The 13,227-nt window shown below is 56.3% G+C and overlaps 1 protein-coding gene across 1 annotated transcript in view; it reads left to right on the top strand.

The window, feature by feature from the left end:
* Positions 1-28: 28 nt before the first annotated feature.
* The window catches only part of DOC2B (double C2-like domains, beta), a 34,733-nt gene continuing 21,534 nt past the window's right edge, over positions 29-13,227 (top strand). Inside the window, exons 1-2 of the mRNA XM_009584633.1 lie at positions 29-359; positions 11,499-11,578. Coding sequence (XP_009582928.1) covers positions 29-359; positions 11,499-11,578 — 411 coding nt within the window. The remainder of the gene's footprint in view (positions 360-11,498; positions 11,579-13,227) is intronic.

Genomic DNA, 13,227 nt, shown 5'->3' with positions numbered 1-13,227 from the left:
GGGGAGCTTGGCACCGACAGCCGCATGCATGACACTCCGAAAAGGAGAGAAAATGACCATAAGTATCCAGGAGCACATGGCTATTGACGTCTGCCCCGGCCCCATCAAACCCATCAAGCAGATCTCCGACTACTTCCCCCGCTTTCCCCGTGGGCTCCCCGCTGCCGTCGGCCGCAGCAGCACCCTGCGCTCTGCCGTCAGCCAGCCCTCCGTCAGCCCCGCTGAGGCCCCCCGCGAGGAGGACGAGGACGTGGACCAGCTTTTCGGGGCGTATGGCACAACACCCACCGAGCAGCCGGCCAAGTGCCAAGCACCTGAGGAGGTGGTAGACCCTGAGGGCTACGAGTCCGACGACTGCAGTGAGTTTCTAAGTTTCCACGGGAGTTTGCTGGGTGCTGAGGGCAAGGGTGGGTCTTAGGACTGGTCCCCATCTTACTGCCCGAGCCGTGCGCCCTTCCCGGCTGCCGGCCACGCTGTCCATCCCTGGGGTTACATTGCAGCAGTGACAAGCCCTCTGCTCTAGCCAGGGAGGCTGTCACAGCACGGCTCCGGTGCTGCCCCTGGGTGGAGGGAGGCCCTGGGAGTGTCCCTGCTTGCAGCCAGGCTGGCCGCTGAACCCAAACTAGGGAAGTCTCCCAAGAGCCACCAGTTGCTGTGCTTTGCCGTTGCGGTTAATGCACTTCTCTGCCTCGTCCCTGCTCGGCTCCTTGCCTCTGAAGGCTGCCAGCTGGGCTCAGACCCTTTGGTTAATCTGTCTCGGTGGTGCAGCCTGCTCCAGCCACCCTGCTGATTAGCTGGCGATACGCTCCAGCATCACCCAGCTCCAGATGGGGGAGATTTGCTCGGAATGACATCCACCCGGGAAATCTCTGCCCTCTCCCTCAGCGAACTCCAGCGTGTCATTCCTCACCCTCCAGCTGCAGACAGAGCCCTGCATGAGACCAGGGGGTCTTTTGAACAGAAGGCTTTGGTTCTGGTAGATGCAGGTGTTTGCAGTGAGGTTTAACCCCTCCCCACCCAAAATGTCCTTCCCACCCAGCTCGGTGGAGCTTGCAGGCTGCAAAGCAGCTGCTGTCTGGCTCTGCCAGCCGTGGTGGCTGGGATAGCGTTGCTTTCCTTGAGGTCGGTTAAAACCCAAGGTCTCGATTCAGCCCAGCCTTTAGGGGCCAGATCCTGCGAGGGGCTGAGCACAAAGTTTGAAGCTGGGAGATGCCGAGGAAGGGAGTCAGTGCTGCTGAGAGGTGCTGCGTGCTTGTCCTGGGGAAAGGGGGAGGCTGAGCTCCCACGACGCTGAGCTGTTTACGGCCCAGCGCCGGGCAGGCGGTGGCTTTCCCTGTGCAAAATGTCACAGCCCTGCCTCAGCATTGCTCCCTTGCTGCTGGATGCTGGGCTGGCCTGGGCTGCTATCAGCTATGCCAGACCCCAGAGTGTGACCCCAGGGAAAGCTCCCCGAAGGGCTGTGCTTGCTGCAAGGCGGCACGGCCGCCCCCGTGTCCCTCTCTGCCTGCTGACCACCAGCCACGGCTCCAGGAGAGGCTGGGGCTCTGGGTGCAAGCCCCAAACTGATGCTCCCTCTCTCCCCATCCCGGTGTCGGGGTCACATTCTCTTTGGAGGCGAGAGCCGCTGCGCTCCCAGGGAGAACATCTCTGTTAAGCTGCGTTTGTCCCAGCAGGCAGTTAACGGTGACTTTAACCGGATTTGGGTTATTTGCTGCTCTAATTATTAGATCATCCCAGCAATAGCAATGGGAGCAATGGGGCTTCAGGGCCAGAAGTGTGTGTGTGAGCCAAAGTGCTTGGGGCCGTGGGGCACAGTGCTTTCACTGTGTGACTTGTGGGGAAATTGCCCAGCGTGCTGCCTTCTGCATTTAGCTCCACCGGTGATGCTGGAAGCGGCTTGGCTCGGTGCCGGGGGCCGGCGGGTGTTTGTCTCACCCTGGCTGGTGTTAGGAAGAGTGTTTCTTGCAGCGTAACAGGTGTCAGGCAAACTGCTGAGGCTGTTTTGCCAGATGTGGTGGGTTTCTGCTGGCAAAGGCACACCGGTGCCAGGAGCAGAGCGGGGAGATGGCACTGCTGGTGTCACATCTCTGGGGACAGCACGAGATGGTCCCAGCTGCTCGCAGGGCACTGGCTGGCATAAATGTGCAGGATGAGACTGTCACTCCTCCATGTTTAGCAGCCAAGTTGCAAAGCTAGATGAGGGCTCGCTGGCCCCGTTTCCCAGGCAGGGAGCTGGGAGGGGATTTGTGCAGCCTAACTTGAGCCATCGGCTACGCTGGGGAGTGTCTTTCAGCTCCCCCAGGTCCCTGGTGGGTGATTCAGGGCTGCTGTATTAGTCACCTGCACTAAATTTCCCCTGGGGAACCTGTCTCCGCCTGTACAGCGGAACAGTGTCGGGGGTTAGGTGGTGTCAGTTCCCTCCGGCGACACACAGGGTTCAGGGAGTTGACCGAGGTCTCTGGGGATGGTGGTGTCGGAGCCTGGGTGCAGCGCCCACGAGTCGAGGGCTTGCTGGGCAGGGGCGTGTCTTGCCCTGCTCCCCAGCGATGCTCCCAGCACAGCCCCCAGAGAGGTGCAAGGAGAGGATTTTGCCATGGTAGGATCCACTGGGAAGAGGAGGAGAGAACGGCTCCTTTGTCCCACCTGCCTGCGGGTTTCCCTCCTCCAACACTGAAGCGATGGTGCTCACTGGCCGGGTGGGAGGAGTAGAGCTGGCCCTGCCTGGAGAAATGTAGCATTTGTCTGGGTTTCCCCTAACTTGTTCCTGCCTGGGGTTACTTCTCCAGCCTGGTGTTTCTGGCGTTCCAGCAGCACCAGCCTGATGGGTGACGGGGCCACGTTGCTCAGTCACCGCAGCACTGCAGGGCCCCATCGGGCAGGGGCTGGACTGGAGCTCCCAGCCTCCCTCGGGCACCCCTGGCAGGGCCACAGAGAGCGGTGTGGGGTAGGTCCTGCCTGCGCCCTGCTGCAGCTCGCCTGGGCTGGCTGCCTGCACCACATTTCTTAATGCTTTGCCAAGTGGTGTTCCTGACCACACCAGCAATCCTGGGAGGTGTCTGCGGAGCCGTCAGGAGCTTCTCCCTGGGACGTGGGCAGCCCCAGAGCAGGGCAGCCCTGGGAGAAGCATCAGCGTCTGCTCCCATCCAAGCAGGGTGACCTGACATAGTGGTTTGGCATCCACAGGGAGCAGGGACATGTGTGTGTGCGTGTGTGTGTTTGGTGCTTCGGAAAACCAAGAATCCTGGGGCTGCAAGAGGCACGCGGGATCCCTCCAGAGATGGGCAGGGACCTGGCCGAGGTGTGGTGGAGTGGGAGGGGATGCACTGTCATGGGCAGATGGCACCGGTCACTGGGAGGCTGATGCAGAGGCTCGGGTTGATGGCTCTGGGTCTGAGGCCAGTGATTCGGGGCACCGCACTGCAGCCCTGCGGAGCGCAGAGCTCAGGGGAGCTGTGGAGGTGCCGAGGAAAACAAGCGTGGTCCCCACAGGGCAGCCGTAAGCAGCCTGTTGAATGCAGCAAGTGGCAGGGAGCAAGCAGGGCTGAGGAGCTGACAGAGCAGATAATGAGCGGAGATGTTGGGGCTGGCTCTGGGAGCACTGGGAATTGCGTGCAGTCAGCCCTTCCCATCAGACCTGCCAGCAGCGCTGCTGTGAGGATTTGCAGGGTCTTAGTCGGCACCCTCTGCCATCCCAGGGCCCTTGGGAGGCCCTTGGGAGAGGGACTCGTCACTGCCCTGTGCCTCTTCTGTCCCCACTCTGCAGGGACACTCTGGGACCGGAGCCCAGGCTGTACAGAGCAGGACTCTTCCCGCAGTGGGTTTGTCCCTGACGGAGCTGCTGAGGAGGGGGAATGAGGCAGGAGAGGTGGGGAAACATGTGTTTGGTACAAACCCTGCAGAAGGGTGCGTTGGTTTGACCAGCGCTAGCATCTGCTGTGAGCTGAGAGGACCAGAAGGGATTTGAGAATGGGAAGGGAGGGGATTTGCTCCTGCTGCTTTGGGACACCCAGCTCTCACCTCATCTTTGGTTCCCCTGTGGTGCCCAGTGACAGCAGCAGTACCTTGGCCACCAGGGATGCTTTCCACCCAGTCGGGCGGCACACTGCCAGGAGAACTTGGTTCACAAGAAAAATAAGCAAATGCCAGCTAGGTGGCAATGTGCCACCTGCAAGGAGCTGGGTTTCACCTTCCATCTCCCCTGATTCCAAGCAAATCATTGCCCCTCAAGCGGCTGCGCTTTCCCCTCTGTAGCACCAGCATGAATTTGTACCTGACAGATTTTTAAAGGTCTCTGAAATCTCTGCGCAAGCAGCGCAGAGGTGGAAATGTGGCCCCTCTGAGAGAGCGCTGTCGTGGCTGCTCTCGCCAGGGGACAACACTGGACGGAGTGGCCATCCTTCTTCTGTAACGGGCAAGCAAGTTTCTAGCCCTTGAAGAAATGCTCCGTTTCCTTGAGCCGCTGCTTGGCTTCGGAGCGAGGCTGTGGCCGGTGCTGGAATTTCCTCCCTCCTCTGTATGTGTTTGGCTCTGGGTTTTCAGGTGGGGACGCAGCCCGAGAGCAGGGGGTTGCAGCGGGGGGCTGGCATATCTGGAAAAGCTGCCCGCGTACTGTTCCTGCCAGTGCTCCAGGGCTGTTTATATATGTACAAACCCAGCCAATTCTATAGCATGCCCAGCTTTATTCATGGGAGGAGCAGGCTTGTGAGCTCCCAAGCTGCAGCAGCATAAAAACAACTTCTCCAAACTACAGCTGAGAGGCCTGTCCTGGTGCATGACTGCTCATGATGCCTGCTGCAAGCAACGCCACAGAAGTTATTTAGGAAGACTCTTATTTTGAGCAAAGAAGATAATTAGGCAGGCAAAGCCGTCATGCAGATATTAATTACTGGCTGCTTAAAGACATAAAGAAGAATGAAGGTCTTAAGGGTTGCAGGGTTTGCAAGTCACCTGGCAATGCTTTTGGCCAGACAGGAGGAGGCAGGAGAGACGACAAGGGGAAATGTGCATTGAAACGATGAGGATATTTACTTCTGAAACGCAGCTCTTTAGCATATGCTGCCACTGCTATTTATAACCTTTGAATTGTCTTTTCAATCCAGATAAGGCCAAAAGAAGTTTTTTTTTACTCAGGAAACTAAATAAACCACCGCTGATTTCAGCAGAGCCTGGAGCATGGTTTTGCCAACCGTACCATGACCGGAGTTGCCTATACCAAGGAAACCTGTGTAGGTACAGGGCGGTGTCAGACCCGAGGTTTAAGTGCATCGGGTGCTCCTGGTCCTCCAAGGAGCCGAGGAGCCTTCAGCCCCTGGAGATGCTCGTTCCCAGGGGGTGGCCGTGGCCAGGAACACCCTGAAGTGCTGGGGATAAATGTGGGGTGCCTGGCGGGGCCAGTACATGAGGGCAAGCAGGGTCTGTCCGGGCATCCCTCCACCAACAGCGATGGAGGGAGCATATAGGCCATGGCCTCCAGCGTCTCTGCTACTGAAGGAGCCGTGTGGCTGCTGTTAATGAGGGGTCCTCCTTCTGCCTGGCTCCCTCCCTCCCCAGCAGCCTGCCCAGCCCTTCACCTTCCCCTGGTCCCGGTGTGCAGGAGGGGAGATGATGCCTGGCTGGAGGAGGGAAGCTCCCTGCCCCGTGGCGGCTCTGCTGCCCTCATCCCTTCACCAACACCCTTCGCTCCAACGCGCTCAAGCCAAGGGGTTCCCAGATCTTTCGTCTTTGTATTTAACACTGAAGGCAATTTTGGGGGGTTGTTAATTGCAATACTGTATTTCATTAAAGGGAGAGAAAGGGAGAGATTTGAAGGCCATCTCTAAATTGAAATTGCTGGAAGTCTAATTGCTGCTGACATCAGGGACCATTTAGTGCTGTAAAACATAATTGCATCTCTGAACTGTTCTAAGCAGATAAGTGTTCCTCTGAACACTCCTCCTGGAGAAGACAGAAGAGCTGATGAGCATCCATCAACCAGCCTCAAGAAGCAGCAGCTCCCTGCTCCGGAGCTTGCCAGGGGCTGGCACTGTGTCTCTGAAATGAAGAGATATTAATTGCCATAGATTTTAAGTGAAAAACCCGTGACGAGGCAGGGAACAGTTGCAAGAAAGAAGAGTTGTGCTCGTTCCTCACTCCTGGTCCTGTTGAATTCAACCACATCCATGGAGCTTCCAAGGAAGGAAGTTCTCCTACCTGTATGCTGGATCCAGTCTCTGCTGGGTTTTTGTGTAGGACTGGGAACGTCCTGCCCTGCCTGCAGCAACGGACCAGAGTCCCACGATGCTGCCAACTGGCACCACGTGGTCCAGGTGCCGACGGGAATGTCTGTGTCCCAGCATGGTGTGCTGCACCTGGGACATGTAAAACCTTCCACAGGACACTTTTTTCATGGAGTAACTCATGGTGATGCTGACTTTCAGAAGTGTCCTGCTTCCACCTGCCTTCGCCACCTTCCCTGGCTGATGCTGAAACCTGCAGCGATGCCTGTGGCTGTAGGTTTGTGCCAGAGGTCAGTGCTACCATCAGACCTGGAGGATTACAGCCATCAGGGTCTGCAGCACCTTGACTCAGCACCTTGCGGGATCCATCCCTGACAAGCCGTGCACCCTTTCTCCGCGGAGGCACAAGTCACAAGTGGTGGCCCTGAGCAGGTCTGTGCATGGACCGGGAGCGCTGCAGGTACTGGGCAAGCTTGGCCCCGGCTGCAGGAGGCTGCTGGGACTGACGGTGCTGTTTTCCAGGGGTAACCCTGGGGGCTTTCAGGGGTCACTCCTGCATGGCCCAGGGAGTCAGTCCTCGAGCTGCCCCAGTGCTCGCTGCCCGCACTGCCCTGCTGTGTGCCGCTGGCCTGGGATGAGGCACTGCCGCAGCCGAGGAGGCCGGAGTGCACACAGCCACCCAGCAAAAAGATCTTCAACAGCCCTGCTTGGAAATGGCAAGAAATAATTTTTGTTCCTCCTGAGGAGTCATTTACCGACGTTTTACATGGGGCTGTAAGTGCACAGAATTACTTGCTGCCTTTCAGGACCTTCAAAATTATCTCCATTGCAGAGGAAAATTAAAGCAATGGAAGAATAGAGACCTATCTTTTATAGTGCATTAAAAAATACCCAGTCTGAAGGTTACTGAACCTGTGCTTTCTGTAAGGGAGAGCTAATCCAGACAATCCCCAGCAGTCTTTTTACTGCTCCACTCTGATCTCCCTGGCACAAAATCCATGAGCAGATTATCTTGGGAGCAGCAATGCTGATAAGCAGAGGGACTTAAGGCTTTTGGACTCCTTTTTAATTAGTTCTGTAGTGGGTTTTTTTGTGAACACCTGGATTTCTCCTAGCGTAGAGCCTTGCTGGGCTTTCTAATGGCAGTCACGCCGTGAAAGCTTCCCTGACTTTGGAAGGTAAGGAGCCCACTCAGTCATCGCTTCCTTCCTCTGCGGGCTTTGCTGGAGCTTGTGGGTCTGTTCTGCAAGCGTCGGTGCCTCTTCTGTGTCTTGAGCATCTCTTGGGCTGAGAAACTCTTCTCCTTGGGGTGTCCTAGGCCACCGAGGGGGCGGATCTGCCGCCCTGCGTGGGCCAGGCGAGGGCACGTAGCCTGCAAGGACAGAGGCTGGATAAGGGAGCAGAGCACAGATTTATCACTGCGTTTTGTCTTTCATCCCGCAGGTATAAATAGAAGCTACTTCAGCCTCCCCATCACCCTGGGCACTGATGGGAAATGTCAGCAATAAGCAATTTCTGCCGACTCCACCAACAAGGGCGGTAGCGGCGCTCTGCCAGGATGCTGCGCTGCCCGCGGGCTCCAGGCGCGCTAGCCGCATCCCACGGCTAAGCCCGGAGACGCATCTGCCGGTTATGCTGGCTTCTAATAATTTTGTGGCCCACTGAATTAATCAAAATGCCCAAAGGTCAGTGGGAGAAGAGGCTGCATTCCTATGCAAGTCAGATTTATTTTCCTTTTTAGAGCCTGTGTTAAATGCCAGACCCTGGCTGGCATCTTCCCATCAATCTCTCCCAATTCATGGAGAGGAGAGAGGGTCAGAACCTGCTAATGAGTTCAGCTCTCCTAATGGTTATTTTATCATTGGAGCAGAATAATTGTAATAATAATGATACATCCTGCCTGCTGTCTGGAGAGCGAAAGCTGCCTTTGTAATGTCTGACGAAGACATTTATTTATATTTTTTTATTTGCAGGCTGTGTGATTAGAGGGCAGCGTTCAGAATAGCCCAGTCGAGTTAAATAAGTCTGGTAACAGTGCTTCGAATCTAATTGCTGCCCTTTTCTTTTTTAGGCACTCGCTCCCCTAATTAAGAGCACAATCAAGTTGCATCTCAGCTGTGAGGATGGGTGGGAGGAGGAAAGCAATCAAAGAAGGGCAATTCGGCCACTTTGCAGAGGGCCCTGTTCGGAGCAGGGTGCATCCCTGGGTGGCCACTGCAGCCCGGAGGCTTTGGACCCAATCCTGCTGGCTGGAGATGGTGGGTCTCCCATAGCCAGAGCTGGATGTGTTGCCAGCGGTTTTGCAGGAGGGATGAGAGCGGTGAGACCCATGCCGGTGTTTTGGTGTTGGCTTGTCTGGCTGCTCGCTCGGCGTGCTACCCGCTCCAGGAGTGCAGGGCTGGCTCTCCAGCTGGGTTGCGGTCTCGTGGGGGTTCACACGGAGCTGTTGTGGTCTGCAGGGCGGCTCCCACCTCTGGGTTCAGCTGGAGGTCTCCTGCTATCTCCTCAGGCCCCTGAGCAGTCTGCCTGGGAGCGGCCAGCTGGGGACGCAGGCAGCTTGAGCGCCAGCCTTGTCTCTGCCTTCACTGCTGTGCTGGATCCGTCGCCCGGCAGCGCATCCCCAGGAGGTAACAGAGACAGCGTGGCTGCGACCACGCCGCAGGCGCTCTGCTCCTGCGGGAGATATGTCCTCAGCATCCGCCGCCCCGCTGGGTCCTGGCTCTGGCGGCAGTGCTTACCCTCGGCTCCGTAGTGGCACCTTAGCTGCAACCCCTAAGTTAGCCTGATCCCTTTTGTCATCTCCATACAGCCGTGTTTTTAAGCAATTAGCACAACATGTTCTGCTGATGTTTCCACATTCCTCTGCCAAAGGCAGACCTTTCCTTGGGAATCGAGACTCACCATCAACAAAAAAAAAACCCTGCATAGAGGAAAACCTCTCCAGGGCTGGAGGAGAGCCGGGGGCAGAGCCTGGCAGGGCTGGGTGGAGCCTGTCCATGCCCTCCTGCCTGCTTGCAGCTCCGAGATGAATGGGAACTGCTCAAGGTTTGCTCATGGACCGCCAGCGCTGGGGAGCAGGACCTTAGTCCCCAACTGCAAAACAAGCACCTGCTGCTGTGTGACGGTGCTTTTGGGTTTTGCCCATCTTGCCGGAGCGGGGCTCCCTGCTGCCCTCGTCCCTGGGGCAGGTTGTGGCACTGAGAGGACAGGAGGCTTTGTCAGTATTTCCTGGCCGAAGTCTGTTTTCACGCCAAGCTTTTAATTTGTTTTATAAATTGCCAAATCCAGCAGGCTAAGCCGCGGGCCCCCTTCTGTGATAAAAATAAAATAACAGCTTGAACTTGGGAGGGCCAAGCGGCAGGGCTGGCAGGAAGCGGCTGATTAAAGGGCAGGTGGAAATGATGAGGCTCTGAAACTGGAGGCTTCATCTTCCGCTCTCGAACGAAAATGCAGATTTGTTGAGTTTTGCTGACTTGGCTTCTGCCCGCGTGCTGTGGAGCCTCCCTCTACACCCACCCCAGCGTGGTGGGCTGCGCCGGCCCCCGGGGCTGCTGCTCTGACGCTGCCGTACGCGGCCATGAGCTCCCCATCGCCGAGCACGGGCAGGGGACAGCCAGGCACCAGTGCACTGGTAACTGCTGCGCTTTCCTCCTCCTTGCGTGATGTGGAGCGAGTTTGGCCAGTAATTGCTCTGGAAACGCCCTTTTGGGCCAAACCCAGAGATGATGCACAAGGTGTTGCAGGTTTGCCTCATCCTGTATCACTTCCATCTTCCCTGAGCCCTGGCAGGTAAACCCCACTGATTTATGGCTTACCTAAACCGATAGCTAATGTGCCATGAAATTACTCCAGAACAAGGTGGGGTACATTATTCTGACAGAAATCTCTCTGAATATTTGCTCTGCTTTGAAGGCAAGATATTTGCTCCGGAGCAATGATTTTTATTTGCTAGCAGGCAAACCTGTAACTTACTTGCATTGGGGCTGGAAGATCGCTGTGAAATTGCAGCAGGAAGGTTTCAGTCCCCTGAATATCTGCCGCTTCCTGGGGCGCCTTGCTGCAGAGGCTATTTACATTGGAAAAAGCACCTTGTTTCCTGCCATAAAGTTTGTCTAACTTACCTCCCAGGCAGCGAACCCTGCTTTGATATTAAGCAAAATTGTTCTGATTTTTATTTGGGATTTTTTTTCCCCGCTCTGAACCTGCATGCACGGCAGGAAGGTGCAGTTACCTTGGAAACAGTGGTGGGATGCTGCGTGGTGGCAGGGCAGCACTCGAGCAGACCCCTTTTGGGAAGGTGAGCATGGAAAAATGCGGGTTGTGGGGTCCAGAGCCACCCTGGAAGTTCAAGGCTGGTGGCAGGCGAAGCTGCGCTGGGAGAGATGCTGCTCCGTATCCGGGCTTTGGTGTGCGAATCAGGTCTTGGAGCCTTGGGGAAGGTTAAATCATGTTTTGGGAAAGCCTGTCTTTTTAAGGCTTTTCCTCTGCTTTGGATTAGCTCAGATTGTCCAAAGGGAAAGAATTTCTCGAATCAAATGTATGCTAATCAATGTTTGCCACTGAGGCTCTTCTGGTTTGTTCTGGTCTCCTGCCCCTTCCCTGTGGTCCTCTTTCAGGAGCTTCCCTGTTGCTGCTGTTCCTGGGTTGCAGATGCCGTAAGGGAACACTGCTCTGACTAAAAGCTGTTGGTGTTTTTCATTTTAACCATAAAAGTATTTCCATTCTCACGGGGTTTAATTTACAGTTTGCGGCCAGATTGGAGCTGGGAAGGGATCCCATTGGTGGCTCATTTGTCTGAAGGTGTCAGTATACAAATACGCATTCTGGGAATGCCAGCAGCGCTGGAGAGGGGGAGATGTGCCGACAGTGGGTCTCGGCTGTGTCCCAGCTGTGCCCGGATCTTCCCGGAGAAGAGCCTTCAGCTCTGGGGGACGGAAAGCTGCTGACTGCGGTGGGGCTGCTGGTAGATGGGGGTGACACGTGTGACATCCTACGGAGGCAAAGCCTCTGCGCTGGCCGCAGTGCCTGAGTGAGCCGCAGCCGTTCACCCCTCTCGCTCCTCTCCCAGGGCTGTGCCAGCCCCACCGGCCAAATATCGGGATGGCCACCAGCCTCCCAGCATGAAGCCATGTTTTGTAACAGGGCTCACAGGAGGATGCTTTATGTTTTATAATGTCTGCAGCCATTTCTCAAGCATCTTCATCCACTCCTTTTGTGCTTAGAGGGAGAAGAGGCAATGTTTGCTGGACTCCACAGGTTAATAGCATCTTTTCTCTTTTGCAGCCACGCTGGGGACGCTAGATTTCAGCTTGCTCTATGATCAAGAAAACAATGCTCTCCACTGCACGATCAATAAAGCCAAGGTACGTCTCGGTGTCGGGCACGCAAGAAGCGAGGACCGAATATGCCTAGAGCTGGCCACCTTTGTCCTGCGTTATGGGGCCACCAGAGCCCTGCCAAAACCATGAGGCCACCCGGGCACCACGGCTGTGCCAAGCAAATGCAGCAGTGAGGGCAGGACGTGGGCATGGCCGGCTGGCCCCCCGTCCCCAGGTTGCGCCGGGGGCTCTGGTGTCCCCGACTGCAGCCATCCCCTTGCCATCTCCAGTTTCATCCCAACGCCCAGTGCTTCTGCCTTCTCCTTCCCCTCTGTCCTGCCTTTCAGGGCGTTTCCAGTGGGACGGAGACGGCTGCTCATCCTTGTGACGAGATGGTTGCAGCTATTGATGCTTTTTAGAAAAGCACCCAACCCGATGTAGTTATTTACTTGACGCTGTGACCGGCTGTCAGTTTATAAACGGCTCTTTTAAATGCTGCTAATCATTGCCACAAAGTGCTCTGCCTCAGCGCCTTTGCCGTCTGTGTGGTTGAAGCAATTAGGGGTTTTTTGCACATTTTGGAGCAGAAAGAGATAACTGAGATCCTGATTCTGCCTCTGGGCCCGTGGAAGGTGCTTCTGGGCGCTGCTTGGCTCCTCTCTGCTTCACCCGGCACAAGGTCCGGAGCAGTGAAGGCTCCAGGTCAACACAGCTGGTCCCCGACAGTGGTTGGTTGGTGGGAGAAGAACTAAGTCCTTTCAGATTTTGGGAAGGGGTGGAAGGTTTTTAAGGAAGACAGGAGAATGAGCTGTGAGCTGACTCCCGAGAAGATTTGCCTTCATAGGATGCTCCTCTCCTCTCTAGCTGCAACTGGATTATTTGCAGCCCCCAGCCCACCCCAGAGCCTGCTGCACTGGGTGCTGAGCCCGCACATCCTTGCCCTCTCCCTGTCTGAAATAGGACCTTGAGCACGAAAGCTTGGCTTTGGGGGTGAGTGTGGAGGCATCTGCCCCAGCAGACCTGGAGCTGCTCCTGGCCAGGGGGTGAGTGCAGCACCCACGGCTCACTGGGCAGGGCTGCCAGGGCAGGGATGAGGCAGTGATGAGGCAGCCAGCGGGTTTTGCTTCCCTCCCTGCCACCGCCCTGCCTGTCGCCCGTGAATCCACCGGCAGCCTCTGGGTCAGGTTTCCCTTGGTGTGCTCGGGAGCAGTGCCAAGGAGGAGATTCCTAATTGGGTTTGCAGTGGGTGGAAGATAGGGAGGAAGGAGACCTGCAAGCGGCAAGTGATAGATCTAACAGCAGTGAGAGCAAAGGCAGGGCTGATGAAGGAGAGTCCTGGTCCCTGCCGTGCCCACCCGACTGTACAGGAATAGTGCTTGCTGACCCCATCCCACGGGGCTGGGGGCACCATGCGGTGCCGGCATCACCCCTGCTCGCGGGGTGGGCAGACCCCCCTTTGCCGCTCTGACATTCAAGTGTTCGAGTCCTGTTCATTTCCATTCTGCTCTCATTCTCCCATTTTTCTCTTTTATTTACATTGCCATCTGCTCGCTCTCATTTCATCTCTCGCCTGGGGAAAGCTGCCAAAATTTGACTACAAAAAGGTAAGGGCCAGGACCCCGGCTGCCATCGGTGTAAGCCGGCGTTTGCTGTGTAGACATTAGAAGTAGTGCTGTAGAGGAGGCGATGCGGTG

This window comes from Fulmarus glacialis, unplaced genomic scaffold (assembly GCF_000690835.1).
Source record: "Fulmarus glacialis isolate BGI_N327 unplaced genomic scaffold, ASM69083v1 scaffold16039, whole genome shotgun sequence".
NCBI classification, from domain to species: Eukaryota; Metazoa; Chordata; class Aves; order Procellariiformes; family Procellariidae; genus Fulmarus; species Fulmarus glacialis.
Note: the sequence above shows the minus strand (reverse complement) of the source record. Positions and strands in the feature narration are given on the sequence as shown.